Here is a 27,985-nt window from a genome sequence, read left to right on the forward strand (position 1 = left end):
AAACATACATGCAATGTCCTACCCATTGCGTACGACACCAAACATTAAATATTCGATTCGTTTTTTCTTAACATGACATAAAGTGGTCTTTGGGTTTCAGGTGATTTAAGCAGAGGGGGTACATAAACGTAACTAATTTAAATCAGCCCACCGAGATTAATAATTCAGTTACGTAATATTTAGGTTTTTTTTTATATAACTGGACGTTTTAATATGCTATTCTGAATTAAACGTCGCTTTCGCAACAGCTACTGCGCTATGTCGCTATGCCTGGATTAGCCCTGGATTGCGAAGGGCCAAAACCGAAAATAAATTTAAAAAATAAAAGAGACCTCCTGCTCATCCGCCCACCGGAAGTTTACAGTGCTGCTGGCCACACCCCCTTTCTATCCCACAATGCACTGCTGCGCGCGACAGTTAAGCGCTTAGGACGGTTTTCTGTGAAGAAAAGCTATTTTGTAGGAAGTTATTTTCGGTTTTGTGTCGAAGAACACGTACTATTATATGGTTGCACCAAACGTAAATATATCGGGGTTTTTTTTTGTGTGTGTGTGTGACTTAACATTCAGCGCGACGACGATCAAGAAGGCATCAGCTGTTGATTTGTACCTGATGTGTACAGCAAGGACATTCGGGTGATACACAATTGACACGCCTTCCAGGGTCCTCTAGAGCACAGGTGCCAATATGAGCAGTTCTAAAGATGCATCAGGTACGTGGATACGAATATTCAATACAGCGACTTTTCCGATGCTGTGGTTGTCGTGTTGCGGGGCTGCCTCGTCATCTTTTCGAGATCAAGACGTTTTGGGAGGATATTGTCCGCAATATCTGCATAACACTGCCATACTGTCACGGAATTTAAACATATTGGTGATCCGGCATACACAAGTACTGTACCTGTGCCCTGAGCTGAAAAGCTTTTTCACACTGCTCAATGTAGAAGCCTTTGTTTATGGCTAGAATGACAACATGAATTTGCCGGAGATTTTATTGTCCGTTTGAATAGATCTAAAATGCAAAAGAAAATGCAGGCTCCTGGTGAAAATATTCAATTTAAAAACCTGTTGACGCAATTCCGATGTGTGTATCGTTTGACAAGCAGACGTGTTTGTGTTCCCTTTCAGCTGCTTCCCTCATCCTTACTTACCTGACGGAGAAGAACCGGCCGTACAGCGCTCAGGACGTGTTCGGAAACCTGCAGAAACAGCACGGCCTGGGAAAGACGGTGAGATGGCGATAAGACATGTGCACCGGCTCCGGTAACTGATGTTCTCCTCATTATTGCAGTCCACTGCAGTGGCAATGTTTTGTGCACTTGCGGACTGTGAGAACTATTAATGGAGAACATATCCATTATTATTAGATAAAACACCACAACATACAGCAGCGTCTAGATTATTTTTCAGTCCTGGTATTGTGCTGCAGTGGTTTGTTTTTCACATGGAGGAGCACTGGGAGTTGGGTGGGACAGTGATTAGTATCGCAGCCCTGGGCTCAGTTCCAGACCTGGGGTGTCTGTTCTCCCCATGCTCGCTTGGGATTCTTCCAGGTGCTCTGGTTTCCCCTCAAAGTACAAAAACGTACCTGTGTGTGTTAACTGGCTTCAGGGATAACTGGCCCTGGCGTGAGTGTGCACGTGTCTGTGTCTGTCCTGTGACGGACTGGCACCTTGTCCAGTTTACACCAGGCCTTGCAGCTGATGCTTACTGGCGTAGGCTCAGGCTCAGGCTCCCCCCCTCCTCGTGGCCCAGAGATGGATCGCTGGAAGCCAGCATGGAGAAACCTGCCCGTGTTCCATTTCTCTCTTCCTCTGCAGGCCGTGGTCAAAGCCCTGGACCTGCTTGCAGAGCAGGGGAAGATAAGGGAGAAAGCCTATGGCAAGCAGAAGATCTACTTTGCGGATCAGGTGAGCTTAAGTATATTTAGAGCTGCCTGCAGTACCACTGCTGTAATGCACTCTTTGGATTATCCCGTAATAGTTAGGATGAGTCTGAATTTAAAGCCCGTCATCATATCCCAATACACTGTCTCAGCTTTGCAGCTGTGCTTTTATTCTGGGGCTAAAACTAAGCTCTGTTTGGAGTTAAATGTCAGTTCTGGTAGTCTAAGATGTGGGTGTCTGAAGGAAACTACGCGGTAACTTGACTGAGGCAGATTCCCCTGGATCTTTTAGGTCCGCATATATAGATCTAAAGGGTTTTACAGGATCTTTAACAATTACTCACAACTTTCGGTTTATTAAAGATGCAATTATGTATAAATCACCTCACTGCCTGGTTAGAGGCATTACCTATAATGCAGTTAATTAACTTTATAGGCCAACTGTTGAACACAGCTCAGGTGTAGTAAACGCCAGAAGGCGCTTGGCCACTCATGATTTTAGACTCAGACCCCTGCATTAAGAAAATATTGTAGCCCTACCATGGGGCCGATGCTGAGCAGGCAGGATATTATTTGACAGTAGGCTGTACAGCTATAATGTAAACACTACTGCTCTGTTTTGAGTGGGCATGGGGAGAAGTGTGTCAGAACTGGGTTGAAACGGAAAGGGCAGGCGTGGTGCTGGTTCACTGCCTCGGGCCTGAGCGAGTCTTGCCGCTGCAGTCGCAGTTCGCAGACGTGAGCGACACGGAGCTGAAGGGAATGGACGGGCAGATCTCGGAGCTGAACTCGCGGGTGCAGACCCTCCAGCAGAGCTGCAGGCAGCTGGAGGCAGGTAGGGCCTGTCCTTCCAGCGCTGGGCACCGTCATGCCCCTCCGTGCTTCGGTTTGCTCAGCACCGTGCGTTTTCAGGAGTCCTGTCTTTTTGCTCCGATCTGTTTGTCACCCTGATCCCTCACTCCTTTTTGCTCATATTCTCCTGTCTGCTCTGCTCTTCCTGACAGCAGACCCCTGCTGCCCATTCCCATTCCTTCTCTTTTGCTATATCCAGACATCCATGAAGGCAGGACCACACTATTTCTGAGCAACCTAGTTAGGCTTCGCCTACAGATCCCACGATTCCCTGGACTACATCACTCACCTGAGTGCATTGTCTCAAAACTCCTACCTTCTTGTTTCTGTCGCCCCAGTCTTTCTGCACTGGCTCCACCTCTGCAGCTCTGAAATTGTTTCAGACTGACAAACAGTGGGGCTACAAACGTCAGCCAGATCAGTTCACGACAGTTATAATGGAAGCCAAGCCACGCGGCGAGGGCATCCCAGCGATGAGCAAGTGTCAGCTGCTGTTAATAGATGATTTGGTTTACAGTTTCAGGTATTCTTATGCTACAGAATGTGATCCTTGCAGCTGTGCAGGAGGAACTGCACCCTACTGGAGGTTCAGCTAAGCTCACGTGTATTGCTGAGTGTCTGGTGAACCTAGTGTTTGACTGAGGTCCTACTTTTCCTAGAAAAAAAGCATATCGGGGGCTTATTTGTGAAGCACCGTCTTGGCTACCCTTGTGTCTTTGTTTATCGCTGCTGCAATAAACGTGGTCTGTTTGCATTGCCCCGAATACAATTCTGAGCTGTTACAGGGAGAATGTTGTGCATTGGTCTCTACTGGGTGAAATATTTGTGCAAAGCGTGACTTCATGTGTTCTCATCCCAGAATTCCTGACACACTCTGTCACCTTTTTTGCGTTCCATGTTTGACACAGAGCTCAGGGAGCTGAGCAGCTCCTTGACGACGCAGGAAATGATCTCAGAGATCGAGGCGCTGCAAAGCGAGTGCACCGGCTACACGCAGAGGTTGGAGAAGGTCAAATCGGCCACCAACCACGTCACGCCAGAGGAAAAAGAGAAGGTCAGCCGTCCGGTATAAACCTGTCTTTCTGGGACCATAGTCTCCAAGTGGTTCTCTGCCTGAAATCTGAGTACTTACTGAGTTTTAGTACTTGCAGTCCATACCTGAATGAACCCGCACCAGAACTACTCACTAGAATCCTAAACTTCCACTTGAATGTACTGGAATCCTGAATCTGCAGTGAGGTTCTGCACTAGCTCAGGTGTTACAAAACATTTCTAGACTTTTACCTTTAAGTTTGGAGTCTTGGTTAACATACATTTATTCGAGACACTCAGCTGACTGCTGTAGCTCCAGTGAATTAACGGTGGGTGTAATACATACCTTCCAGAATTCTGTTTTGAGCCCAACTCCAACCTAGCGCAGACATGGTATTTGAAATCAACCCTAAATTGGAACAAGACTGTCAACAGAATGGGGCAGAAGATCTTTCCTCCTTTATTGACAAAGATTACAATTAAATGACAGAAATGTATTGAAGAGAATCTTTTGTTTAAAGAAATGCAGTTACTTGCATTAATACAAGTAACTTTACATTTGTTACCAAATAAGAAATGTCTGAAATGATCAGTATAACACATTTGAATTAAAGGGGCACTGTTTAATTGAAAGGGACATCTTACTCTTCCTAAAAGGTTCAATTTTGATGTTACAGCTTTCCAATACTTGTGAACAAGTTAAGTTAAGCAAGTTAAGACATTTTGGAACTACAGTGGTATGTTTATAATCTGTGGAAAGTCATCCAAGATGTTGGTCTCTCTCATGCGTATTACTACTGCCGATTTCTTCCCAATTTAGTACTGACCTCAAACACTGGAGGTTTGGGGGTATATTGGAAGAAATATACCTTCAGAATCCTGGCAGGAACAAATACAGCTATACCAATACTTAATATTTCCTGCTCCGTAGTGTGCAGAAGTTTTATCCTTCTGTATCCTGAAGTAGTTAATCCACCAGAACATACCATCAGGATAAATAGGTATTTTCAAAAAGCACAGAAGAGTGTAACATTGCTGATCAATCGGTGAATAGCCATGTTAGAGAAAAGGATGGTCAAAACTAATGCTTGCACCTATCCATGGCATTCCTGCCTGCAGGTGTGCTGGCCAGCTCCTTTCTGCCCCACTATGAAGGATATGGAAATCTGCAGCTGATCTTTGATGAATGTGTTACAGGGGATGTGTGAAAAATGACTCTTCACTGTGTGCTTAACGTTGCTGCTTTCGCTTGGCAGGTTTACAGTGAGAGGAGTCAGTACATCAAGGAGTGGAGGAAGAGAAAGAGACTGGTAATGCTTCTTTCTTCTTTTGTTATCAGATGGAAGAGCAGTGTAATGTTAGCAGGCTTCCAAAATGTTAGGCACATATTCTCATCTTGCAGTGACTTTCCCCTGGGCTAGAAGTGTGATCCGGTTCCGATTTTTAAATGATAGAGCAGATCCAAGACACAGCAGAGAACGGGAAGGTGAATAATTAAGGGGCAGTTTTAGGGAGGCCATATTAGACAGTCCTCTGGTGTTAAAAGCCCTTCTCTCACACACAACAGTGCCATAGTGTCTTTAATGAGCAAGTAGTCAGGACCTGGGTATAATTAAATATTAAATCTACCGAGACTGCTGGTATATCTGCTTTCATTTAAAAAATCTAAAATTTTGTCTGCTAGACTTCGTTGTGTCCCTGTATTTACAAGAACAATGGGTGTTGACAGGGCTGACCCAGTTTCTGCAGAGTGCTGCCCTACTTTCTGTAGTTTTATTGCAGTTTCAGAGGATAATATCAGTTTGATAAGATTTCATTTTAAATGAGCTGTGATTTTTTCCTTAAAAAGTACTATAACTTTTACAGTGGAAAACAGTACCTCCTTTTAAAATAATTGCTTTAAAAAGGGAGGCTGTCCTAAACTGTTTTTTTTTTATTCTGAACTTTTTCTTCTTTCCAAGGCAAACGATATGATGGATGCAATTTTGGAGGGATACCCAAAGAGCAAAAAGCAGTTTCTGGTAAGCAGTTTCAGTGTTTCACCAGACTTTAGCATGACATTTGCGTGTAACAAGGCAGCTCTGTCTATCTCTGGCACTTTAACAGTAAAGTGTGGGTTTTACTTGCTGCCTAGGAGGAGGTTGGTGTGGAGACGGATGAAGACTGTAAAGTTACCATGCCTAGTACCTGATGGGAGTGTGAAAGCCGTCTTCGCTGGATTTGGCCATCTCCGGAGGAATGGAATCGCATCCCGCAGTTCGATGGTTTTGATTTTTTTTGCCAAGTGCTGGTGTACAAGTTTACTCCCCGAATGAGAAGAACCAGTGACGAGGCCGATTGCCTGAGAAGTGCTGTTGCACGTTCATTTCAGTTTAAACTATAGGTCTACAGTAACCAGGAAGCGGTTAATTTCAACTCTGTGTTCTGGTTCCTACATCCAGTGCCTTTATGTCACATTTTTTGTTTATAAAATAGCTTAAGAATCTTAAGATCAGAATAATTTATGTCAGGCATGCAGAGCTTCACAGTGATTACACAAGTCAACAGAAAAAAACAGAAAGGTGTTATGAGCCAAAGTAAAATCTTAAATAGCTTCTGACTGCATGAAGAGATTTACATTAACATAAATGACAAATCTGTTTTCCCAGTGAGATAAATGTCATGGTGCCCCTGATAATAGTTATCAATAATTTAAATTAAAGAGAAATCAAACACCTGCATTTTGATAACAATAGATATAAAATACCCACAGAAGGAAAGATCTTTCATTTTTATTGCTTGCACCACCAGCATATGTACTGTGGGTCAGATATTTTTATACCATTGTCATTTAAAGTATGGAATCACCATTGGAGAGCCTGTGGTCTCATGGCCTGTTCTGCTTTGTGTGTGTGCTCCAGTATGTGCTTGGGGTGGCAGGTGTCTGTCTGAGAGGTAGACAAACCCCTGGACTGGATTTTTAAGGACAAAGGCAGACCTATCTGGTCTCCCGATGATTAGATAGATACTTTATTAAGGCATATGAGAAAAATGAGCAAGATCCATGTTAGGTTTAACATGAGATTCTGAAATGATTTGAAATTGGAAGTAGCTTCTTGTTAATTTTTGTCCTGACAGGATTACAAACATTCACTCTATCCTGCTGCGTATGCTCTGCTTTTCGTTCTTTATTTCTGGATGACTGTGGTATATGTAAATAAAAATAAGCAATTTCTATCATTTTTAAATGTTGTTTAGTTCTTCCTAACTGCCTAAGGAGATAAAGACCTGTATGGTTTGGGGGGCAGCTTTGTGATGGAATTAGATCAAGGACCTACCTGCCCTTCATCATTTCTTTCCATTGAGAATGCTGCCACCTAGTGACATGTTTGTATTTTGCTGTTGGTCAGGGGGCTGAATTTTTTTAATTTGGTTCCAAGTTCAGACACCCAGTCTGGAGGAAAACATCTTTTTTTTCAGGAAGGACAATTCCTCCTCCTGTTAAGCGAAGGGCGCACAGACACACAAGGCCTACAGAATACGTTTAATCGGGACCTGGAATTAATACAACTGGTAGGCAGCTCCAGTCCAGAACCCCTGTTGAGAAGATACTAGTGGCAAACAAAAAGATGCCCTAGAGTAGTGTGGCTGAAATTAGACCATTACTAGATGAAAACAGCTTTAATAGAAATTAGTTTTACAAAACAAATCCATATGATAGTACAGGAATTCTAAACTCAGTTTTAGCTTCTGAATTAACTAGAAAATAAAGGCATTCAAGACACAGCTGGATGAGATCCTCAGCTCAAATAAGTACCAACTACCAGACAGGCCACAGGCCTCTCGCAGTAACCTTTCCTACTGCATTACTAACACACACACACTTAACTCACGTTTACACTGAAAAAGTTGAAGCAGGAATCATCACCGATACAAATACTATGACAACTCATATTTCATCACCCTTCTCCACCAGACTATTGAAAATCGGGGGGGAGTCTACATTTATCCTACAATTCCACAGTGAACTGAATAATACTACAATTCATTCATCTGTCACACTCAAATACTGGTATATATTCCAAGAGACCAAGAAAGCCCAGAGTCTCAGCTCATTTGATATAAAGTTTATAAATTAGACTAAAATTCCCCACTCTTCAGTGCTGTCAATATACTGTACAAAAAGCTTTCTGTACACTACATAAGAGACCAACCAGCAAGCCTTATAATCATGTGTAAAACACAGAACTTCTACCCCAGATGTAGGAGTTGACATTAAATGTCCTAGCAGACAGTACACATAGAAAAAGACGAATGCTTACTTTGTTACACTGTGCATACAGCAAAATGAGATATGAAACGCTAAGAATGTTTTCTTTTCTTATTTTGTAATGCCTTTCTTTTTGACATTCAGAAATCCCAAATGAAAAACAGCAGTGCGCGCGACAGACATCCGAAAACAGATTAAGTTTTTTTATCAGCACTTCTGTTATTTGTGTGTAAAGTAAAGGACGTTGTTATTAGGGGGTTCCAGGTTCTTTCCTAGGCTCCTCCTACCACTCAACACGCATTATCCCGAGCATTTTTGGGGTTGGTCTGGAGGAGAGATAGGTACCTATTCAGGACCTCCTTGATCTCTGCTGGCAGCAGGTCAGAACTGAAAGAGAACAGGTTTGACTAAATTGAAAGGATGGAGGTTGTTAAGGCTGATCGATAACTTTTACCTCAATTAACATGGGGAAATACAAAATCAAAAAACATTTAAACTATGTTTGCTAATGCGTTTGAACCCATGTCTGCTGCTAAATATTTTCTAAGCATGAACTATCCAGCTACTCATTTGAAGCCTGGAGTGTATCTGGCAGATCTTCACTTCATGACAAATGGCATGTGCCAATCTGAGCTGGCACACCAGATTGGCACAGAGAAACACTGACAATCCAGTTCAACTGTATTCTCCTAAGCTTCACACCTCTGCAGGGAGTGATGCATTCAAACTAATTTCTGTTTACAGCAGATAGTTTTATCTGAACCAGAGTGACATGCAACACAATCTTTGCAAAAAAAGCCACTCACAACAGGTATTTAGATGCACCTATTCTGTTTTTTGAACAATTTCTGTCAATATTCCAAAAATGCAAAAATATCAAACTCATTTTGAAGTTTACGCAAAATAAGGGGGAAAATGAGGCCGAAATAAGAGAAAAAGAAGAGACATCAGTTTTTCGTAGTAGATCATGTAAGTGATCACCTCACCTCAAGATCAAGGACTGATACAAGGAAGGAACGAGAACCAGGAACCACCTCACCCTAACTACCTCGTTTTAATTTAATAAGACAGGTCAACAGAGAAGAAATTCTAATTGACAATATCTAGCCAGTAAAGTACATTACTCAGGAGTGCTCAGGGAGCACTTGTAACCACTACCCATGATCCTCTGGTGTGAAGAACCACAGCCCGACCACTGGTCCACAGTGCTGCACAGAATACTGTGTATTTCTATATACAACATATTTACATTTTATGCCCAGTATCTGCTAAAGTAACCGGTGCTTTAACAAACGGATTTACATTTGCAAAACACTGGTATTTGGCAGACATCCTGGGAGGAAACAAAACAGCTTCCATTTATAAAAGCTACATTAAAACAGCCTGTGAAACCACACTCATTTAAAAAAAAGCTAATAAAAAAGTTCACAAACAAGAATACACAAACTTGTGCAAACCAGAATGCTTTTCTTAAAAAAATGATTGACCAATCATTTAGACAATTTCTGAGTTCAGATTAACCTGTAGCCAAGATAAAGATAGCTGATTTCAGTAGAGGCATAGAGTCACTACAAATTAACACTGAAGCCATGGTTCGAATTTATAAACAAGCAAGCCAGATCCTTTTATTTAGTGCTAAACAATATAGAGCCTGGAGCTCCAAAGAGAAATATTTAGTAAAGAGGAAAAGATCAAATAAATAGGGATAACTCCAAGACAAAGCTTCCTTTAAGGCAGTAACAACAACAAGAGAAGGTGTTTGACATCTCCATGACGGGGGGGTATGTTTTTCCACAGCTGTGTGTTTTTAACTTGCCCGGGTGGATCCGAGGGTCAGGTCGCCGTGCAGAGCCAGCGAGCTGCGGTGCTCCGTGGGAGCCAGACGGTGCTCAGTCAGTATAACTGAGTGTTCAGGTGCTGGAGGACGTCCACCACAGAATCACGGAGGGTCTGTCGGAGAAAATGAGTCATGTTATCTTCAGAGCTCTTCCATAACCCAGGAGTCTGGTGTAAAAGACAATTACAGGTGAACGAAACCTGCTAGCTGCATTCCAGATCTGTAACTAACCTCCACTGTACGTGATGAACACTTCAATTACTTAACATTTTATGTAAAAATGAACAGTTTCATGAAGTCACTTTAGGTTCATATTTTCATGTTTTCCAGGTACAAAGTGTAAAGTGTAAGTTAAAGCTAACATTTCATTAACTGATCACCACATTTTGACTGATGAATATTTGTTTACCTGCGGTGTATTTTGTAGATGGAAAGAAAGTATTTAACAGTGCAAAGCTTTGAATAAACTGAGAGAGGTACTGCACAGTTTACCTTTAGACCGCAAGCCGTAATCAACTAGTAGAGTCGTGCAAGGGCGTCACAAGATACTTTTTATAACGGTGCAACTCGTATGCTCATGCACCCCAAGTCCACACCTGCTCTACGTCACAGAAGTGCGGTCCTGGAGGACGGGCTTAGGGCGCAGTGGGACCCTGCCTTGTGCAGCGGTGTATCGTTGTGTTCCCGGCTCGTCCCCATCAGTCCCCTTACCTGGGGCTTGCAGTGCTCCTCGATCCAGCTGAAGACGCAAGCGGACAGCTCCTGGAAGCTGGACACCGAGATGGAGGCATTGAACGACTGGAAGAGGGAGTCCATGATGCTCTGGAATATGCTGAACTTCACCTGGTCCGACACCTGCTCGTCGCCCTGCTGGGGGTTGTTTTGGTGAGCCTTCACGATCTGTTCATAATTCCTGAGCCAGGAAGACAGAGATCAGCAAAAGACATGGGGACGAGAACCACGCTCGCCTCCTCTTCAAACACGCGCTGCCAGGCCAATCGCCATTTTCCACCCTGCGAGTCCCCCTCCGGCATCTACAGTACAGACATCAACCGACAGAGCGATGCATTTTCCTCCAACTCTGCTCTTGATTTCTAAGCTGTTACTAAAGTCATGAACCACTGAAACACAAGTAAGCATCCGTTCTGTTCCCAGGGACAAGAAAATAGTGAATCTGCATTCAGCAAGCACTACCCAAGGAAAAATGAACTAATTACCTTAACTAATTAAATTTAAGGTAAAACTAGTAGAGAAGCAAATGTTACTACTGTGCTAAATCAAGTCTGAAATTATTTTCTAATTGTATCTTGTTTTTCTTTGCATTTGAAGCCCACCCAATATGGATTCGTCAAGTGCTCCTTTTAGCCCCGAGAGAAAACTGCGTATCTGCAATGAAAGATTGAGGAGGTGCAGAAAGACCCCCTCTGACCTACCCACCATGCTCAGGGGGCCAAGCACTGACTGCAGGGGGGGGCATATCCGCAAACCTGCAGATACCTGGGAATTTACAGGAGCTGCTACTGTGAGCTGAGAAAAAGCCCCAGTCACCTAATGCCTGCCCTATCCCTGCCTTGGCTCCAAGACCCCACCCCGTCTCTGTTCCCAGTGCTCTGGATGACTTCAATCTGTCGAACAAGCAGGCTTACGATTTCATGATCTTCAGCGCCATCACTTCCTTCCTGAGCGTGGTCACTTCCTCTTCCTGCTTTTTCTTCTCCTTGTGCAGGAACTGGATGTAGTCGATTGCTGTAGAGAGCAGACACAAGCAAGACAGTCACAGGCTGGAGGCAGGAATGGCACTATCATACTTAATCAGTTAAATGCAGTAAGAGAATAAAAGCCATCTTCTAGAAAGACTGTGCATTCATTTTGTAAATAAAATGGCTTAAAGCAAGCTGCCAGAGACTGGAAGAGTGTCGTGAGAAAAATTCCTATTTCTTGTGCTTACTCTTCTGCAGCACGGTTGCCTTGCTCATTTTCTGCGATCCTATGGGAAAATCAGACTGTTGCTGGCAAGTCGGGACTATGGACTGCAAATCATCATAGCCTTTCTGTGTGTGAAGAACAGAGGAGAAAAAACAGATCTTTAACAGTGACAAACACATCCAAAACAAAGAGACGACAATCAGAGTACATCAATATTTTTATTTTCCTCAGTTTGGTACTTGTCTTAGGTGATGAATGTTTCATGCTGCTGTGCATTGATTAGTTTGGATGTTGATGATGATTGATTGTGATGAATAGGAAATCTTCACACATGTCCATGCGTTTAATTGTTAGACTTAATCGCATCAATATTCTTCAATTATAACATTTTATAATCGCAACTCTTCAGTTATATATGGAAAAGGTCTATTCACTGCATTATTAGAAGTCAGCCCACAACATGCAATTACACAAAAATCAACGCATTTACTCTTCCTCCCAATGAACCACATTCCTGCTAAAAACAAATATCTGGAGAATGGCATAACTGCTTGGAATCAGATGTGCTTTACACTTGGCAAACTAATCTGATTCATTCTACTACAATCAAAGAATGCAAAAATGAAATAATGCCTTTCATAGCCATCCCTGCATCAAAACCCATTCACTAAGCTACTGGGTCTGAGTGCTTTTGCAAACCATAACTGGTCCAACTGTGGTTACGGGTGCCATCTGTTATCATTAGCAAACAAGATCTCTCTATCGATCTGGATCAGCGCCTGACACCAGGGCCAGTTACCCTGATCATTCCCTGTCCACAGCCTCCACATCATCACACAAGAACTGAGAGGGCTTTTCAAACATGTTGCCATTTTCTGCCTCCGCTGCACTTTGCACTACCTTGATGGCGTCTCTCCTTTTCTGCTCTGCCTGCGTGTGGGCCTGCCTCCTCCGGTCCTTGTAGGACTCCTTGTAGGAGGCTTCGTGTCTGTAGTCGCTGTCCTCGTCATCTGCAGTTGGAGAACAATCATTGTCTGTCATGCAATCAGCTACAGGGAGAACACAGACGCAGGAAGAGGAACAATGGGATGAGAGCCCTGTTGGTAGGCACACTGCCATCCCGCAGGAAAACAAAACACACAGGATAAAATATGACAGCTTTCCAAGGCCAGGTGACAAACAAAACATTACCATGGAGAAATCTATCCAGTTATAACATGCTCAAGTCAACAATTAGAACTTTTTTAATTTAATTGAATCGTTTTCATAATTGCACCGTACTTTTCATTCAACTTTAGCTGAAAGTCCCTTAAAATGCGCTGTCATCGTCATTGAAACGAGATCCCAGTACCCAGAACACTACATTTCAGCACCAATGTACTTTGTGTTTTGGCAGCTGAAAACCGCCGCAACAATTTTTTTTTAAAAAAAAGCAGGTCACAGCTTCCAGAGGTACACGGGCAAACCTTTTCGGCCCAGCTCAGAAAGGCTGAGGCCTTTCCTGTGTCAGGACTGAACCAAGAAACCCTGCATTCACCCATTTCTAACCTCTAAATCCCATTCAGGGTCGTGGGGGAGCTGGAGCCTATCCAAGCACAAGGCAGGATACCCCCCTGGACGGGCACAGCGAGGCAGCGACGCTAACCACTGCCCCATCACGACACCCACACCAGGAACCCAATTAACACAATACACCTGGCCAAGTTAGGGCTTTGGATTTTGCCTTACAGCTTAAATAAAGATGCTTTCTCTAAGGTTTACCTGTGTTTGGGACAGAGGAGGCACTTGTGGAACCAATGCTGTTAGCTCTGGAAACAACACTCCCAATCCTTGCACTGTCCGAAAAGAAAGCTGAAAAAAATAAAATAGGTCACTTCCTTGTGCACACGACTGAGCTGCAGCATGTAGCCCAGTTAAAGGGCGATGGAACTTAAAACTCACTGAAGACACACCCGAAAAACACCTTCCACAACGAAAACAGCAACACTCCACTGCATATTTCTAAGCATAAGGGGTGTTTTCAAAATGTCCAACGCTCAGGCAGAGCTGTCACACGTCATGCATCTCAAGATGGATCGTTTTAAAATAGATTTCAGTTGTTTGGGCAAACAGAGAAAGAGACCAAAGAAAAAAAACATACAATTTTGTAATTGTTCAAGTAGGTAGCCACATCAGCATGCGCGGCTAGCCACCCACTCGAACTCGAACGTCAGAAGGCAGGAGGTGTCTTCGGATGCCTTCTGGACACCCGAGGAAGGCTGCACACCCAAAACTCCACCTCTCTTCTTTGCCTTTCAGCATGGGATAAACCTTTACCGGTTCCAGTTTTTTAACTGTCTGACCAACTTCAAAAATACAAATGACCTCCAGAAAAGTTCACAGAGCTGACCCAGTCAGACCCTGCCCCCTCTTCCCTACGGATTCTGCCACCATCCTACCCATTCCTCGGATCCCGTGTCTCCACTGGCTTCCCGAGAGATCTGCGGGCAGGCAGGTTTCTGCTCTGGCACAGAGACGGCAGGGCTCCTGACAACACAACCACCACCGACCTCGAGATGACAGGCAGCAAGAGTACTTACAGGGGTCGAGTCCATTGTCAGCGAAGGTGGGATCCGGCTGCTGCAGAGAAAAAGTGAAAAGGAAACAAAACGAGAGATTTTAATAACCAGCTTGAGAGGGGCAATTTGACCAAGCAGCTGTCTTTTCCATTGACATGCTGTGTCAGCCTCTGCAGAGGAAAATGTAGAGCAGGAGTTTTAGATACATAATGCTGCAGTTCCTTTAGAAAGTATCCACCCCCCTTGGTCTTTTCACAATTGATGTTGCAAACTCAACTATACATTTATATGGGATTTTTCGGTGGCTGATCTACACATATTAATCTACGTCAAAGTAGAAAGGAACATTCTACCTTGTATATACCTCATACATACTTCTTTTTTGAATTTTTAAATAGAAGGTATCTGTAAGGATTACAAAACTGCTGAAAAAATAAAGAGAGTTAAGCAAAAACTGGTTTCTAATCTCATCCACACCGAGAGAAAAAAATCACTACCTCTTCTGTCATCTCCACGAGTGATATGTTCAGCTGTGCTTGGTGTTTCACAATCAGAAACAGAATGCTTTTTAATAATTTAAAAAATTTTCATTTCATTTTGCTAGAAGACACCTAATAAACCTCAATTATATCTTCTCTCGTTATTTTCTTGTGTTTTTAATATAAATTATATACGGTACCATACAGAAATATTGTTTCACAAAACTATTCATGAAGCATAAGTTCCCAAATACTGAGCTGTGCACCCAGTAAATGACTACAACGTCGAAAAATCAGTAAAACCACAAAGTAATGATAAAAAAAGACTAGAATAATTCATTCTTCTTTTCTGGTTTCGGGAAAAATGAAGGGTGAACTTTACAAACGCCGTTTAAGACAGCGGCCGATTTGCAAACCTAGAAAATAAAATATTTAATTTTGCATCCCAGATATTGTTACTTTATAGTTAATATTTTTCTTAAACAAAAGGATTTTCCGGCACCATCAATCGCCAGGGCGAAACCAGAAAGCGGAATTGTGCCACAACCCCAATATCCCAGAATCCTACGACCCCATGCAAATGAGCGAATGCCAACAGCCAATTGAAACGCAAGGAAGTAGCCAAGGGCGGGGCGTGTATACTCCCACCAATGTTTTCTTTAAACTTTTACAATGCTATTAAACTTCAATGCAATATTTGTGTGGGATATCCCCGCGTAGCATATTACACCTTTAGGGATTAGCTTGAATTGTGCGCTATATACATACCTCGCAATTCAAACCTATTTTTTTTATATTCACTTTATGTCCACTGATAATCACTTAGCCACTGCTGGCTGGTCTTGTTCTATTTATAGATCGGAAACTGAATGTTTAATTTCCAGTGACAAAGGGTAGTCGTTCGGACAAACCAGTATTTATATTAAGTGAAAAATAGGGAAATGCAGCAGAGTACCTTCAAAATGTTAACCTCCGTGTGTGCCCACGGATACTGAACACGTCTGCCGTACTGGAACCAGGAGATTGTGCGTGTAAACAACCTCACTACTACAATTCCAAATTCGGGACATAAACTCAACTCGACCCAAAGTCACACACTATGAACTATACCCCCTAAAACGGGAAACAGCAAAAGACAATTATAACAGGTAGCTTTTCATAGTGGTGAAAAATCCTTCTGTATTTTTCTTAACATGCGGCCATTGCCTAAGAGAGATTCGAGTCGCGTTTTGGTTTCAAAAGCGTGCATTTTTAAGATCGCCCATTAAAGGAAACCAGCTGGCTTCTTCTCCAAAAGCCTATAGCTTCCGGCGTCGCAAACAAAAAGAAAACATCTATTTTTTTTAATTCCCGTTTGTGTCCCATTTGCTCCGGACAACAACGTCTACTTAGCAAATCATTATTATTGATCCCTAGTCCTTAACGTACAGTGCATCGATCCAAGTAACTTCTGCACAGGTTTAGAATAAGGACTGCGGACTGAGTGGTTCTAGAAAGTGCTCCGAAAAATTAATACAAGTAGAACATGCATGCATTAAAGATGAATACGTAAGAAACCAGAAGACTTCAAAAACGAAAGTTATGTTTCATGACAATAACAAGTAGCGTAACGGAGGAAAAAAAAAACCCTTGATCGTATTTTTTTCCCCGGCCAGTGCGGTGTCTGAACGCTACAGACAGCGCTACGTTAGCTGTCGCTGCCTTTCTAGACGTGGCGGGGGGAAATCTTCCAAATATTCTTGTGTTGCTTTCACGTGTATTGAGGAATAAACTGTTTCGCTTACTTTGCTCCACGGGTCCTCCGGTGAAGTACTGGGCTCCGTCATCTTGGAAACCACGCCGGAGCATCACGGGAAGGAGAGCAAGGTCGCCCTCTAGGGCGCGAGTGTAGTAATGAACAAGTAAAGGTTGATTCCCTGCTGGAAAGAGAGGGAAACGCAACGTTTCGGTTGTGGGGCCACACCCGAAGAATAATTATAGTAATTAATAATAATTGCTTACACTTATATAGCGCTTTTCTGGACACTCCACTCAAAGCGCTTTACAGGTTATGGGGATCCCCTCCACCACCACCAGTGTGCAGCCCCACCTGGATGATGGGACGGCAGCCATAGTGCGCCAATACACTCCCCACACATCAGCTCTCAGTGGGGAGGAGAATAGAGTGATGAAGCCAGTTCATACAGTAGATTGGCTCCGCAGCCGAAACGTTGTTTTTCCTTACTTCTCTTTTCCGCAGGGAATAAACCTTTACTTTTTCCTTTGCAGCCTACGCGTGCTAACGCATGTGACGAACTACATGTGTAGTAATGGATATTCTGTCCTAGGAATGGACTTTTAAGAAAAATACCCTATATATATTAAAAAACTCAACGAAAAATCAATTAGGCGCGTTTTTAATTTTTCAAGTCTACTTGTGTGAGTGAGGTTTGAGTTTTGTTTCTGCAGTGTCTACCTTTCACCAGAAGAGAGCAGCAGAACTTTCCTATGGTAAAAGTCCAACCAATAAGACTAACAATAAGACACTGACTCTTAAGTAATAATAATTCATTAATAATTAATTCATAATAATAGATCGCCCACCCCCCTCCCACATTCCTGTATCGGAGATGTTGTGCTGAGACCTGTGGACAGTAAGCTTTTCTGGGTAATGGAGACCACAATGTTTCTCAACAGTACACTGATGCTTTCTCCTTTAAATATGAATGATGCTATCAACAGGCTATGAAAATTAAGTTCAACCCAACCACCAAAAAAGTGGGGGTCTCCCAACCAGGCTCGTTAAAGTCTCTCAAGTTTGTCTGGCCTTCAGGGAATTCACAACAATCTTCTTGGCTTTTTCCCTCCTCCCAGTGCCTCAGGACAGGCACGTGAAATATGTGCACATGTTGGGGTGCTGGCTACTCCAAGCACACTTCTCCATCTCTGTATCTGTTGGTAGGGATGTTTCTTGGTGCCGTGTGAGATAATAGCTACTAATCAAGATGAATACACTGAGGTCAGGAGCCAGCGGAAATCAGACCAGACCTGCTGCTTGAAAGAGCTGCTTCTGAAGGCAGGGGTTGATGTAAGATAAGACATTTTTCCAGACTGCTCCCAGTTTAGATAAGAAACTCCATGAAAATGATTTCCGTTCTCCATGTCGCCCATATAGGGAATTCATAAAGTAGCACAGAACTGCACAGACGAACACTTTCTAACGGCGATACTTCAAACACAGTGAATAACACATGTTGTAAGAAGACTTCCAACAGGAATGGCAAAATGCTGCTTGGACAAAATTAAAATTATATTTTTGCATAAAAGAGGAAAAAGAGCACCACTGAATTTCATGTACTCTTGGTCAATTAAATCACATTTCAGGATCCACCTAACAAAAGTCAGTTCTAACATCCTCTTAAATACATTTTCTCTATGAAGTGATAAGGGTTGATAGGCTTAATATTATTAAATTGAATAAGACATAATTTTTGCTGACATTCCCTACCAGTCTAAAATTATTTTGGGGACTTGGTTCTTAAAGACGTCTGGTTGGGAAAAAACGAGACATCTGGACATGCTTCTCCAACATGTCCATACATACAGCTATTCATCACTGGACAGTCGGCCCGGCGTCAGACAGCTCAAGAGAACCTGGGCTGAGTAAAGCCAACACTATCCCAGCAGCACCTGAGCTTGCGTCGGTGCTGGGAGAATCTTCATCACAGTTGGCACATGGGACAAGACACAGGCTCATACCCACAAAGTCAGGCTAAATATAATTCACCCTGATCTCTAATCTACCACCTGTACTGCCTGCGCCACTCAACAGTTTTAACACATCATTGCTTTTGAAACCTGACACCCACTGCTTAAAGACAGCTTATACTTATCACTACCCTATACTACGCTATACTTATGCTCTTTTTGGCTTTAAGGACTACAAAGTTAAAGCCCAGCCCTGTTACCATTTTAAATTGAGTGTGGATTATATCAAAGGCTATCTGGATTGCAGTGTTTAGAAAAGAGAGGGAGATATGTTCTCTTGAGAAGCGGTCAGCGTTTCCTTTCCCAGGACACTCAAACTCTCCCCCGCTCTACAAAAAAACCAATATTTTCAAGTCCAATGTTCATCGTCTTCACAGAAGACCCAGATCATAGACACATTCTTCTAATTGTAAAACTGAGATTTTCAGAGCAGTGGCTTCTCCCTTTCAATGTTATGGTATCACAGCAGGCCTCCTGTTAATAGAAGCACCACTGTGACAGATAGTGGACCAAGAGAAATGCTAGCTGCAGTGTAAGCAGTAATTGCTTACTGCTGTTACTGTCTCACCTCTGAGTCCCCACCCTCTACAGCTCATAGGGGTGCTCCAGGCCCACTGCGCAAAAGAGCTGTGTCAGGAGACCTGGGAGAAGACATCACTAGTCACAGTCTCACTTTCAGTCCTGAGACCTCCCCAGCACCGAGCACCAATTTACAGTGGCAACATCAAGGCCGTTCCCGGATTTTATTGGGAGTACCTGGATTACTCATCGCAAACTCAAAAGGGAGCATGAGGAAGAACATGCACACTTCACACAGCCAGGTGCATAAAGTCAGAATCGACCCCTGGAGATGTACATCTACTGTCACATCAACTACCAAGCCACTCTGCTGGCCATGACAGGTTATGTTCGGTACAGGAGGATAATGATGACGCATGCCCTGTTAACACGGATAACATCTGGACAGTGTTTTTGCAATCTCCCATGTTATTAACATGCTTATACCAGGGGCTTTTCTTTGCTCTGACATAGATGTACATTCCTTAAAATACATTTCTATAATTTACGGCATTTTAGCATGATTTATTGTTACTGCACCTCACTCTGCCTTCACCACGGAGTGCCAGAGTTATTTTATACAGGAGAGTGTCGCGGGCGTGACTGCAGTTCCCCTGGCAGGACCCTTGCCTCGGGATAGATTGCTGTCATCTGAGCCCCCAGAAGCATGTGAGAGCTGGGAGGCTCGCTGTATCGTCCCAGGCAGATCAGTAACGCTCGTGCCCCGCACCACGGGTATAAATAGAGCTTCAGGGGGTATCAGTGCTGGAGCACAGCGATGGTCACCAGCAGTAAATGGGGCATTAATCCAACTGGTTAATCTGGAAGGGTTCGTGTGAGGGCAGGCAGGACAGCCAGCTGTGGTCTACGAAATGTTTCCTAAATCTGCGATCATCGCGATTACAAGATAAACTTCTGGTAACTGCCGGGTCACCATCCAGTGGTTTCCAGGTGTGAAATACCAGGATTCAGCTCGGAAGAGTCTGTAAAAATAAGATCAGCTAGAAGCAGGCTGAAGTCCAAGTGCCAAAAGTGCTTTGGTTTTCTGTCATATTTCACAACACACACAGACCTTGGGAATGTGTTGCATTTAATTTGCTTACTTGTCCATTTATTTGTTTCATGATGAATTACAGTCCGTGTCCTGTTGCCAATTATGCTAGTGCTAAAAATGAACAGAGTCTTTTATACCAGCCAGCTTTGCCAGCTTTCCCACAGGCTCTGTAAGTCTTGCTCAGTGATGTGATGGGTAGTGGTGATTCTTGAATGATGTTAGGATTAATGTATTTCATGTATTTCTGAATAAAGTATCACATTTTTTGTCATAAACCTCAAGGTATAACAATAATGGTTAAATCATAGGATTATTATGATTATTCATGTTTTTGTCTATTTAAATGTTTATGATCATCATTATTGGCTGATTACTGATTGCAGTAGTGATAACTGATTTCAGTGCTTCGTTTCCTATGATTAAATAATAAAGGTTTGATGTAAGTCTATGTAGTGGGGATCTCTGTTCTCTAAGTTGCTAGCATGTCTGTTTTAATCATATCATAAGGCCGTACTGTAAATAAGTCCGGTGATCTATGACAGCCCTCACTGGAGCATGTGGCACACACCTGCCTCTGCGTTCACTGCTCCAGGTTTGCGCCTGGTTGACAGGGAGGGAGCAGTCCAAAGTCTTCAGACACGTCACCATCAGCTCCGGCTGGGGCTGGAAATGGCTGCTGTTGCTGCCGAGTGGCAGGGCCTTTGGATAATCAAGGGCTTCTTTTCAGCCAGCGGCTCGTGTGATGAAGTGCAGTTTGCCCCGGCATGGAGCTTCCAGAGTTCTAGACTGTGCAGGCTTCTCTTAAGATTCATCAGCACTCCCATGGTATAATACGCGTTTAAACAAATCAGATGACTATACTTTACTGCGGTGTTATGTCATCCTGCATTTTATAATAATTCTTTACATTTATATAGTGTTTTTTCTGGACACTCCACTCAAAGAGCTGGTTTACAGGTAATGGGAACTCCCTGCCACCACCACCACCACCAGTGTGTAGCCCCACCTGGGTGATGCGACAGCAGGCAAAATGCACCAGTACGCTCCCACACACCACCTCTACATCCCAATCAAAGGATGGCACCTATTTTCTTTCCAGTATAGTGTCCCCGTCACTATACTGGGGCATTAGGACCCATACAGACTGCAGGCCCCACTAACACCTCTCACAGCAGAAACCTTAGTTTTTCCCAGGAGGTCTCCCATCCAGGTACTGACCAGGCTCCCACCTGCTGAGCTTCAGTGGGCTGCCAGTTGTGAGTTGCAAGATGATATAGCTGCTGACGTTTAAGGTGTTATGGACATTCTGTACTTGCAGAGAACTCCTCCCTGCCTTGGAAAGTAGCTGGACACAAAAATTAGATAAGCCAAAGGCAGGACAAAATCAAGTTCTATACTTGTAAGAACATTAGACAGTAGTTCTAGTAGGGGGCTGGGTCAGCATGCGAAGGCTGCAAAGGAACAAGTAAAGCTTTATTCCATGCTGAAAAGAGACTCAATGTTTCGGCTCTGGAGTCTTCTTCACATCCAAGGAAGGCTCCACAGCTGAAACTTTGGGTTTCTTTTCTTCTCTTTTCAGCATGGAACACCTGCTTGTTCCAGATCATCAGACATAACATCTAAAATAGGAATGTCCCGATAAAACTGGTTTTGACCTAAAAAAACCAGAGCACTTACAAAAAAAAAGTGCATTTTGTCTGGGGAATGAGATTTTATTTCAAAATATCTCAGAATGATTTGAACAATACATGTTGCCAATATAATACAAATATAATAAAGATGTTGCTGTTGGTACGAGTTGCTGATAATTCTGCATCTCCTGATGATCTCAAATAATACTGTGTGTGGTATCAGAGTTAGTGAACAGTGGTGTCTGAGAAACTGGAATCCCCAATTTACTCACTGGGTTTTAATGGAATGTTTGTTCAACACGAACAAATGGACAACTATGGTTTTAACTGTAGTAAACCAACAACAACAAAAAAAAGAAATGCACTTAAAAAACATGCATTTCATTTTATTTAAATAAACATCTCAAAATAAAAAAATGGAGATATACATTTTTAGCAACTGAAAAAAAAAACATCCCACTTGTATTGCACATTGCAAACACATTCAGACAGATTTTAAGCCAGGCTTTAAAAATCATTCATATAAATAAGATAAAAAACTGGGTGTCTCTGGTTTTCATCATAAAACCATTTTTAAGAAATCATATATACATATGTATATGTTTTGAATAATAAATTAAACACCTAAAGAAATAAATAATTAGCACATAAGATTATTGGAAAATGAGGTCTGTGACACAGGTTATGCAGTAGATGTCCAACAGAAAAAGTGGACAAATTGAAACTGAAGACCAGCTCTTCAGCCCAGTGTGTTTCTGGGAAGGTTGGCAGGGGGCGGTCCTGCTGGAGGGGTTAGAGGTCACACCGACATCCGTCTCAAGGCCCCCTTCTCCTCCTTGTCCCGAACTGCGACCTGAGGGCCGTACAGTTTGGCGGCCTGTCCCTCGAAGGCGCTGACCATCTGCTTCACCACGTCCTCGAAAAACACAGTGGCCAGCTGGGAATGCAGCAGCGACTTGAACTCAAACAACACCTTGAAGTGAAGAGAGGGGAGGAAAAAAAAGAATTAAAGCTCATCGGTTATACGAAAAATGCCATCCACCCATTTTCTAACCTCTTTATCCAACACAGGGTCACGGGGAAGCCTAAACCTATCCCAGCAAGCAACGGGCACAAGGCAGAATACACCCTGGACAGGACACAAGTCCATTGCAGGGCACATACAGGCACAAACACTCACACCAGGGCTATTTAACCTAACAGTATGTCTTTGGACTGTGGGAAGAAACTTCCACAAACACAGTAAGAACATACAAACTCCACACAGACAGCACCCCGGGTCTGAAACTGAACCCAGGGCCCCAGCGCTTCGAGGCAGCAGTGCCAACCACCATGCTACTACAGCATATTAGAGATTGAACACTTACAGAAAACTCCACATTGCAGGTGTCTGGTTGACTGGAGGCACCTGGGAAAAATCGCCACACTGTCTCCAGGTGACTGAAGAGAGAGCCGTCTGTGCACACGGCCTGCAACACAAACATGGCCCTGTCACTGCTGGCACAATGTTCACACCATTCACAGTCACACTCCCAGGAAACACTGGCGCAGAAAAGGGCTTTAATTACATACCCCAGGCAAGGTCTGTCAGCCCGTTTAACTAATGGCGCTACTTAAGTGCACCAAATGGTTGTTGTGCAACAGGAATAATGGTTACAGAGAGTCAAGGCTCTCTGCAATCTCATCAACTACTGTTAGCTTTACAATTAGCAGGAAATGAGTTCTGATTCAACCTTTCCCATATGTATGTCTTTGACTTTGTGCACTTTCTTTTGTGCAAACTCTTCCGAGGGCAATTTCCTGCCAATTACTACACAGCCTTTCGTAGGGCACCGTTCAAGGAAAAAAGCTGGCAGCAGTGTACACTGTCTTTTGGGTTTTGTCGGGAGAGAGTTTTTAAAGAAGGAGTGGAAGCTCACCCTGATTTGATGGTTTGGAACAAACATGACTTCAGAGGTGTATCTCTCCATCAGTGGGGGGAAGCCGATCTCCAATTGCGCTCTTAGGCTTCCACTGTGCCTATTAATGACCTTTGAACTCTTGCACCAGGGCACAAACTGCTGGTACTGGTCCACGCAGGCCACCAGATTATACATCTGCTCGGGGGTATATCTGCACAAAGCAAGGGAAAATCAGAGGGCACCTTAGCTTGGACATGCTTCACAGTGACACAAAAAAACGATTGAACAATTTCCCACTAAGCCTTTCCTTTGCACTACAAATCTCACAAAATATGGTTTGGCTAAGAAACACAACTCCGCTGCAAATAATAACATTAGTTGGAAGCGCATGGCTTCTATTCTGAGCCTCACTTGGAGCAGACCCAAACATAACAAGAACTCTCACTGACACTGAGCAATTTTGTTCAACAAGCAAAGATTTTAACCTCTGGGGACTTCCAGCAGAACAGAAACAACCTCAGTTAAAGAAGATGCAGGGTCATATCATTCCAAGAAACTAGCCGATTTTAAGAACACTCTGCCGTGGACAGCCTGTTTCACATGTCCAGGGGAGAGGAACTTAACATGAACCTTCACTTCCTTTCATGTGAAAAATACCAACAAAGAACCAAAAACAAATCTGAATGTTTCTTCTTTCTGCCAGCAACCGGCAATCGCCCAAACGTTTTGCTTCAGCACAACAAGGACACACTTCCTCGAGGAGAACACAGACAACCCCCGGGCCTTGATCTCCAGAAGACCTGAGAGCCCAAGGAAGTGTTTGCCCTTCGCTTCCTGCCCACTGATGCAAACTGACTCCTGGGCTTGGACACCCTGTCCCTGAAGCTGGAGCTCCTGTGCTCTTTGCCAGCCCTGCTCACATGTTTTCTATATAGAGCTGTTCCGGTTTCTTTGCATAGTTCAGCAGGACCTACCGCAGCAGCCTGGATTCGGAGAACTCTATCCGGCGGGCCAACAGGGGAGCAGCCAGGTTCAGGAAGGTCCTGCAGGGTGGGCTACCCGCCACGCCCCCCGAGGGGAGGGGCAGCTTAGCACGGCAGCTGGCCAGGATGCCACAGGAGCCCAGGTGCCTGTGGAAGGATGGAAAAGAACTGCAATGTTAGGGCACAGTGCGAGGGCTAATTCCGGGGGAATTGAGAATTCCCGTGCAGCATCACTAACACCAACAGCATCACCAGGTTCCACCAGCTGTATCAGATGGGTCTATGGAGTGAACACACTGCCCAGCTCCTCCGTCAATACCTCCACATGCACCAGCTGTCTGAATCCCAATCCCACACTTTGTTCCCCGCTGTTTCTAAGCAGAGCTGTGGGATTACCGCACCAGCAATCAGGAGTCCCTCACTGTTTCCCATGGGAATACTGCACCAGCTATCAGGAGTCCCTCACTGTTTCCCATGGGAATACTGCACCAGCTATCAGGAGTCCCTCACTGTTTCCCATGGGAATACTGCACCAGCTATCAGGAGTCCCTCACTGTTCAATAATTAAAGAGACAGAGCTACAGCATAGCCAGCACGGGTACTGGAGCACCCTGGAGCAGAGACCCAGCCTGGCTCAGCTGAATATGGTTACTTTCCAACAGCAGCGATCACTGGGGCAGCTGAGCAGTGTTTCAAGTCTACCTTGAGATGATGATGGACGAGAATCACTAGTGTCCTGTCCGGAGGGACAGCAGATACTGTAGGTGCTGTCAGTCCCACCTGCTGCCTTGTGCTTTCAGAATACCCAACTGACTAACATGAGCAGCAAACCAACAATGGTTGGAGGCAGAAATAATTTTGGCTAATGAATAATACTCACTGAAAAGGGTAAGACAATTCCCAAAGAAACATGACAGGATATTTATTTATCGTTGACTGTCCTTTGCTGGCTTCTAATATCATTCATTATTGTTACTAAAACAGTCATTGTTGACCCTACAGCTTCCAACATCTTGCTGTGAAAAAAAGGCACATGGTTTAATCACCTGTCCCTACCTACCCCTTCCACTCCATTCTTATCTGAGGTTCAAGCAAGAGCTGCTTGTGAAATTTCAAAACTCCAGAGTGTCACAATCTCACGACACACGTTGGGACCTTCCACGTTAAGCGGGCAGAAAAATATTCGAGCCTCACATCTCATACGTGTAACACAAATTCTCTGTTATATTAATTGTAGGCTATTTACTGGGGGGTAGGCTATTAAAGAATATGGAAACTGCTTCAAATTAAACCCTCTAAAATTCGATTTAGCTTCTGAAAACCTGCCAATGTAATGCGCCATTACACGATACTTTAATTTTTCAAAAATGCAAACTCTAATTTAAATTGGGTAAGAGATGTGCGAGCATCCAGGGTACAGAAAAATATCAGACTTGGTTTCCAAAATGTGCTTTCAAAATTAAAGCGCTTGGAATATAGAACCCCCTTTCTAATTTGCCTTAAGACCTTGGTCTTCACAGGGAAAAACCGAACCGAACCGGGGCCCCACCGAGTCTTGTGACTGACATTCCGGTGCTAAAAAGCTGGAAGAAACGCCTTTTACTATATTTTTATGAATCGTTATCTGTTCCTAGGTTACCCCGGGATTTATAGTATATATTACGGGTTTGTTCCTATCGCGCTCTGCTGTTGGTCGGCACCATTTCACACCTGTACCGTGGCCGTTTCTGCCCGCCTCCGCAACGGAGAGTTTCGGTCAAAATAAAATACCGTCCGATTAACGGGGACTTGAGAACACAGAATAACCTTAACGATAGCTCGGAGCAGCGCCTATTCATTCGGACACGTTTAACAAAGGAGAAACGTGTTTTCCCACAGTTATCGATACTTTCCCATCCTAATGCCATGCGGATAAATACATTTAATAATAAATTAACTCATTGTTTAAGGGTAAAGAAGAACACACACTAATTTTCCCCCCAGGTTTTCTTGCATAGCCTTCTTATGACCCCTCAGCAACTGGATGGGAACTATACCCTCCTTTAATGTATCACAGATAACAGATTTACTGGAACAAGCTACAAAAACCCTATCGCTTATTCCGTTTCCCGTGAGCAGGAAACCGCACTGCTTTTCTACTTATCCAAACACAGCCTATACGACATGACCTAATATCGATTTACAAGATTTTCCGGCTGCCCGTATATCCTGCAGATCATGCAATAATTGCACGGTTTGTCCAGGTTCAATGAGCTTCAGTGGTCAGACCGATGAGCACGTGTTGCGAAAGCGATTACAGCTTTCGAAAAGTTCATTTTCTGTCATATTCACAAACACGTAATACAGTAATATTTTGGTCCATCATTGTGACCTACTGAATCCTATCCGCAAGTTAAAAGCACCTATGAAATTCAAAGTCCCTACCTGATGTTATTCCTGGCTGGGTTTCTTTTAAGCACTGTGGAAGAAGGTGCCTCCAATAATTCCACCAGGGCTTTCAGCAGAAGAGGTGCGGCTTTGCTCGGCATATTTCTAAACGGTAGTAAAACTTCCAGCTTCTTGCTCCTTCTGTACCTGCAGCTTGAAGTCCGCTGAAGTCCGGCGTATTCCCATATATGGGAAGTGACTCGGGGAGTGTGATGACGTCAAACGGAGAAGGCGGTCCTCTTTGATCCAAAGTAGGTGACGTCGCCGTTTCCACAAATTCTACCTGTACAGCAAACCCTGGTCGATAACCTAAGGACTAGCTAATTTAGTAAACAATTCTTCGCGACTGCAACCCAAGATCTATGACCGCGTGCAAAATATAGGCATTTAATTGCAAACTCTTTACACAAGGAGCAATGATTACGACCGTTTAAAATATTAATTTTCACAATTCATTAGAAGGACTCAATCAATTAGGTTCATAATTTTACTTCCCCAGTCCCATACTGGAAGGAGGACTGTCGATATGTTTATCCGCCACGAACAAAAAACATCGGAAAATCAGATCGACATCTCTGCATGGGTATTTACATGTTGGGATGAAAAACGATTTAAAAACAAAGGACAAGTAGCAGGGCGGAAACCTAGTGACTCATTTAGAGAAAATTACTAAAACAGAGGACAGGATATATAAATTAATTGAAATAACAAATAATACCCTATTGCACGTTTATACACTGTATAGAATTAAATTAATCAGATAGCCTTTTTGGCAAAGGTACAGATAGCACATGTCTGATCTTTGTCCACCCTTTAGAACATGAGAACAGTAAACAGTATGTCAGCTCCACAGCGCATTAAAAACAG

General features: G+C 43.4%; 3 protein-coding genes across 4 annotated transcripts; 1 reads left to right on the forward strand and 2 right to left on the reverse strand.

Moving 5' to 3' along the window:
- The first annotated feature begins 379 nt into the window (after positions 1-379).
- psmc3ip (PSMC3 interacting protein) lies at positions 380-6,987 on the forward strand. Its single transcript, XM_006638134.3, has 8 exons — positions 380-712; positions 1,128-1,228; positions 1,820-1,909; positions 2,608-2,719; positions 3,645-3,790; positions 5,025-5,078; positions 5,730-5,789; positions 5,903-6,987. Exons 1-8 carry the CDS (start codon positions 688-690, stop codon positions 5,957-5,959), a joined length of 645 nt encoding a protein of 214 aa, XP_006638197.1. The 5' UTR covers positions 380-687; the 3' UTR covers positions 5,960-6,987.
- Positions 6,988-7,413: 426 nt separating this feature from the next.
- mlx (MAX dimerization protein MLX) lies at positions 7,414-16,693 on the reverse strand. 2 transcript variants are annotated; one of them, XM_015361931.2, is made up of 8 exons: positions 16,602-16,693; positions 14,360-14,399; positions 13,542-13,631; positions 12,681-12,790; positions 11,803-11,905; positions 11,501-11,600; positions 10,566-10,767; positions 7,414-9,967 (listed from the first exon to the last, which is right to left on the reverse strand). In XM_015361931.2, exons 1-8 carry the CDS (start codon positions 16,641-16,643, stop codon positions 9,911-9,913), a joined length of 744 nt encoding a protein of 247 aa, XP_015217417.1. In that variant the 5' UTR covers positions 16,644-16,693; the 3' UTR covers positions 7,414-9,910. The 2 variants fall into 2 exon arrangements, with proteins under 2 accessions (XP_015217417.1, XP_015217416.1); XM_015361930.2 differs by having other exon boundaries at positions 12,681-12,829.
- A 5,484-nt stretch (positions 16,694-22,177) lies between these two features.
- Positions 22,178-27,426, reverse strand: LOC102686591 (coenzyme Q-binding protein COQ10 homolog, mitochondrial). The gene is made up of 5 exons (XM_069185669.1): positions 27,116-27,426; positions 24,683-24,838; positions 23,727-23,919; positions 23,175-23,276; positions 22,178-22,780 (listed from the first exon to the last, which is right to left on the reverse strand). The coding sequence occupies exons 1-5, from the start codon at positions 27,217-27,219 to the stop codon at positions 22,607-22,609; spliced, it is 729 nt and encodes a 242-aa protein (XP_069041770.1). The 5' UTR covers positions 27,220-27,426; the 3' UTR covers positions 22,178-22,606.
- Positions 27,427-27,985: the final 559 nt, after the last annotated feature.

This window comes from Lepisosteus oculatus, chromosome 28 (assembly GCF_040954835.1).
Source record: "Lepisosteus oculatus isolate fLepOcu1 chromosome 28, fLepOcu1.hap2, whole genome shotgun sequence".
NCBI lineage: Eukaryota > Metazoa > Chordata > Actinopteri > Semionotiformes > Lepisosteidae > Lepisosteus > Lepisosteus oculatus.

Coding starts and splice junctions, on each gene's coding strand:
- LOC102686591 (XM_069185669.1), bottom strand. CDS start 27,219: ATGCCGAGCAAAGCCGCACCTCTTCTGCTGAAAGCCCTGGTGGAATTA. Junction 23,920..24,682: donor TCCGAATCCAGGCTGCTGCG/GTAGGTCCTGCT, acceptor TGCTTTGTGCAG/ATATACCCCCGAGCAGATGT. Junction 22,781..23,174: donor CCTGCAATGTGGAGTTTTCT/GTAAGTGTTCAA, acceptor CTTCACTTCAAG/GTGTTGTTTGAGTTCAAGTC.
- psmc3ip (XM_006638134.3), top strand. CDS start 688: ATGAGCAGTTCTAAAGATGCATCAG. Junction 1,229..1,819: donor AGCACGGCCTGGGAAAGACG/GTGAGATGGCGA, acceptor CTTCCTCTGCAG/GCCGTGGTCAAAGCCCTGGA. Junction 2,720..3,644: donor CTGCAGGCAGCTGGAGGCAG/GTAGGGCCTGTC, acceptor TGTTTGACACAG/AGCTCAGGGAGCTGAGCAGC.
- mlx (XM_015361930.2), bottom strand. CDS start 16,643: ATGACGGAGCCCAGTACTTCACCGGAGGACCCGTGGAGCAAA. Junction 10,768..11,500: donor GCGCTGAAGATCATGAAATC/GTAAGCCTGCTT, acceptor TTCCTGGCTCAG/GAATTATGAACAGATCGTGA. Junction 9,968..10,565: donor AGGAGCACTGCAAGCCCCAG/GTAAGGGGACTG, acceptor TTTCTCCGACAG/ACCCTCCGTGATTCTGTGGT.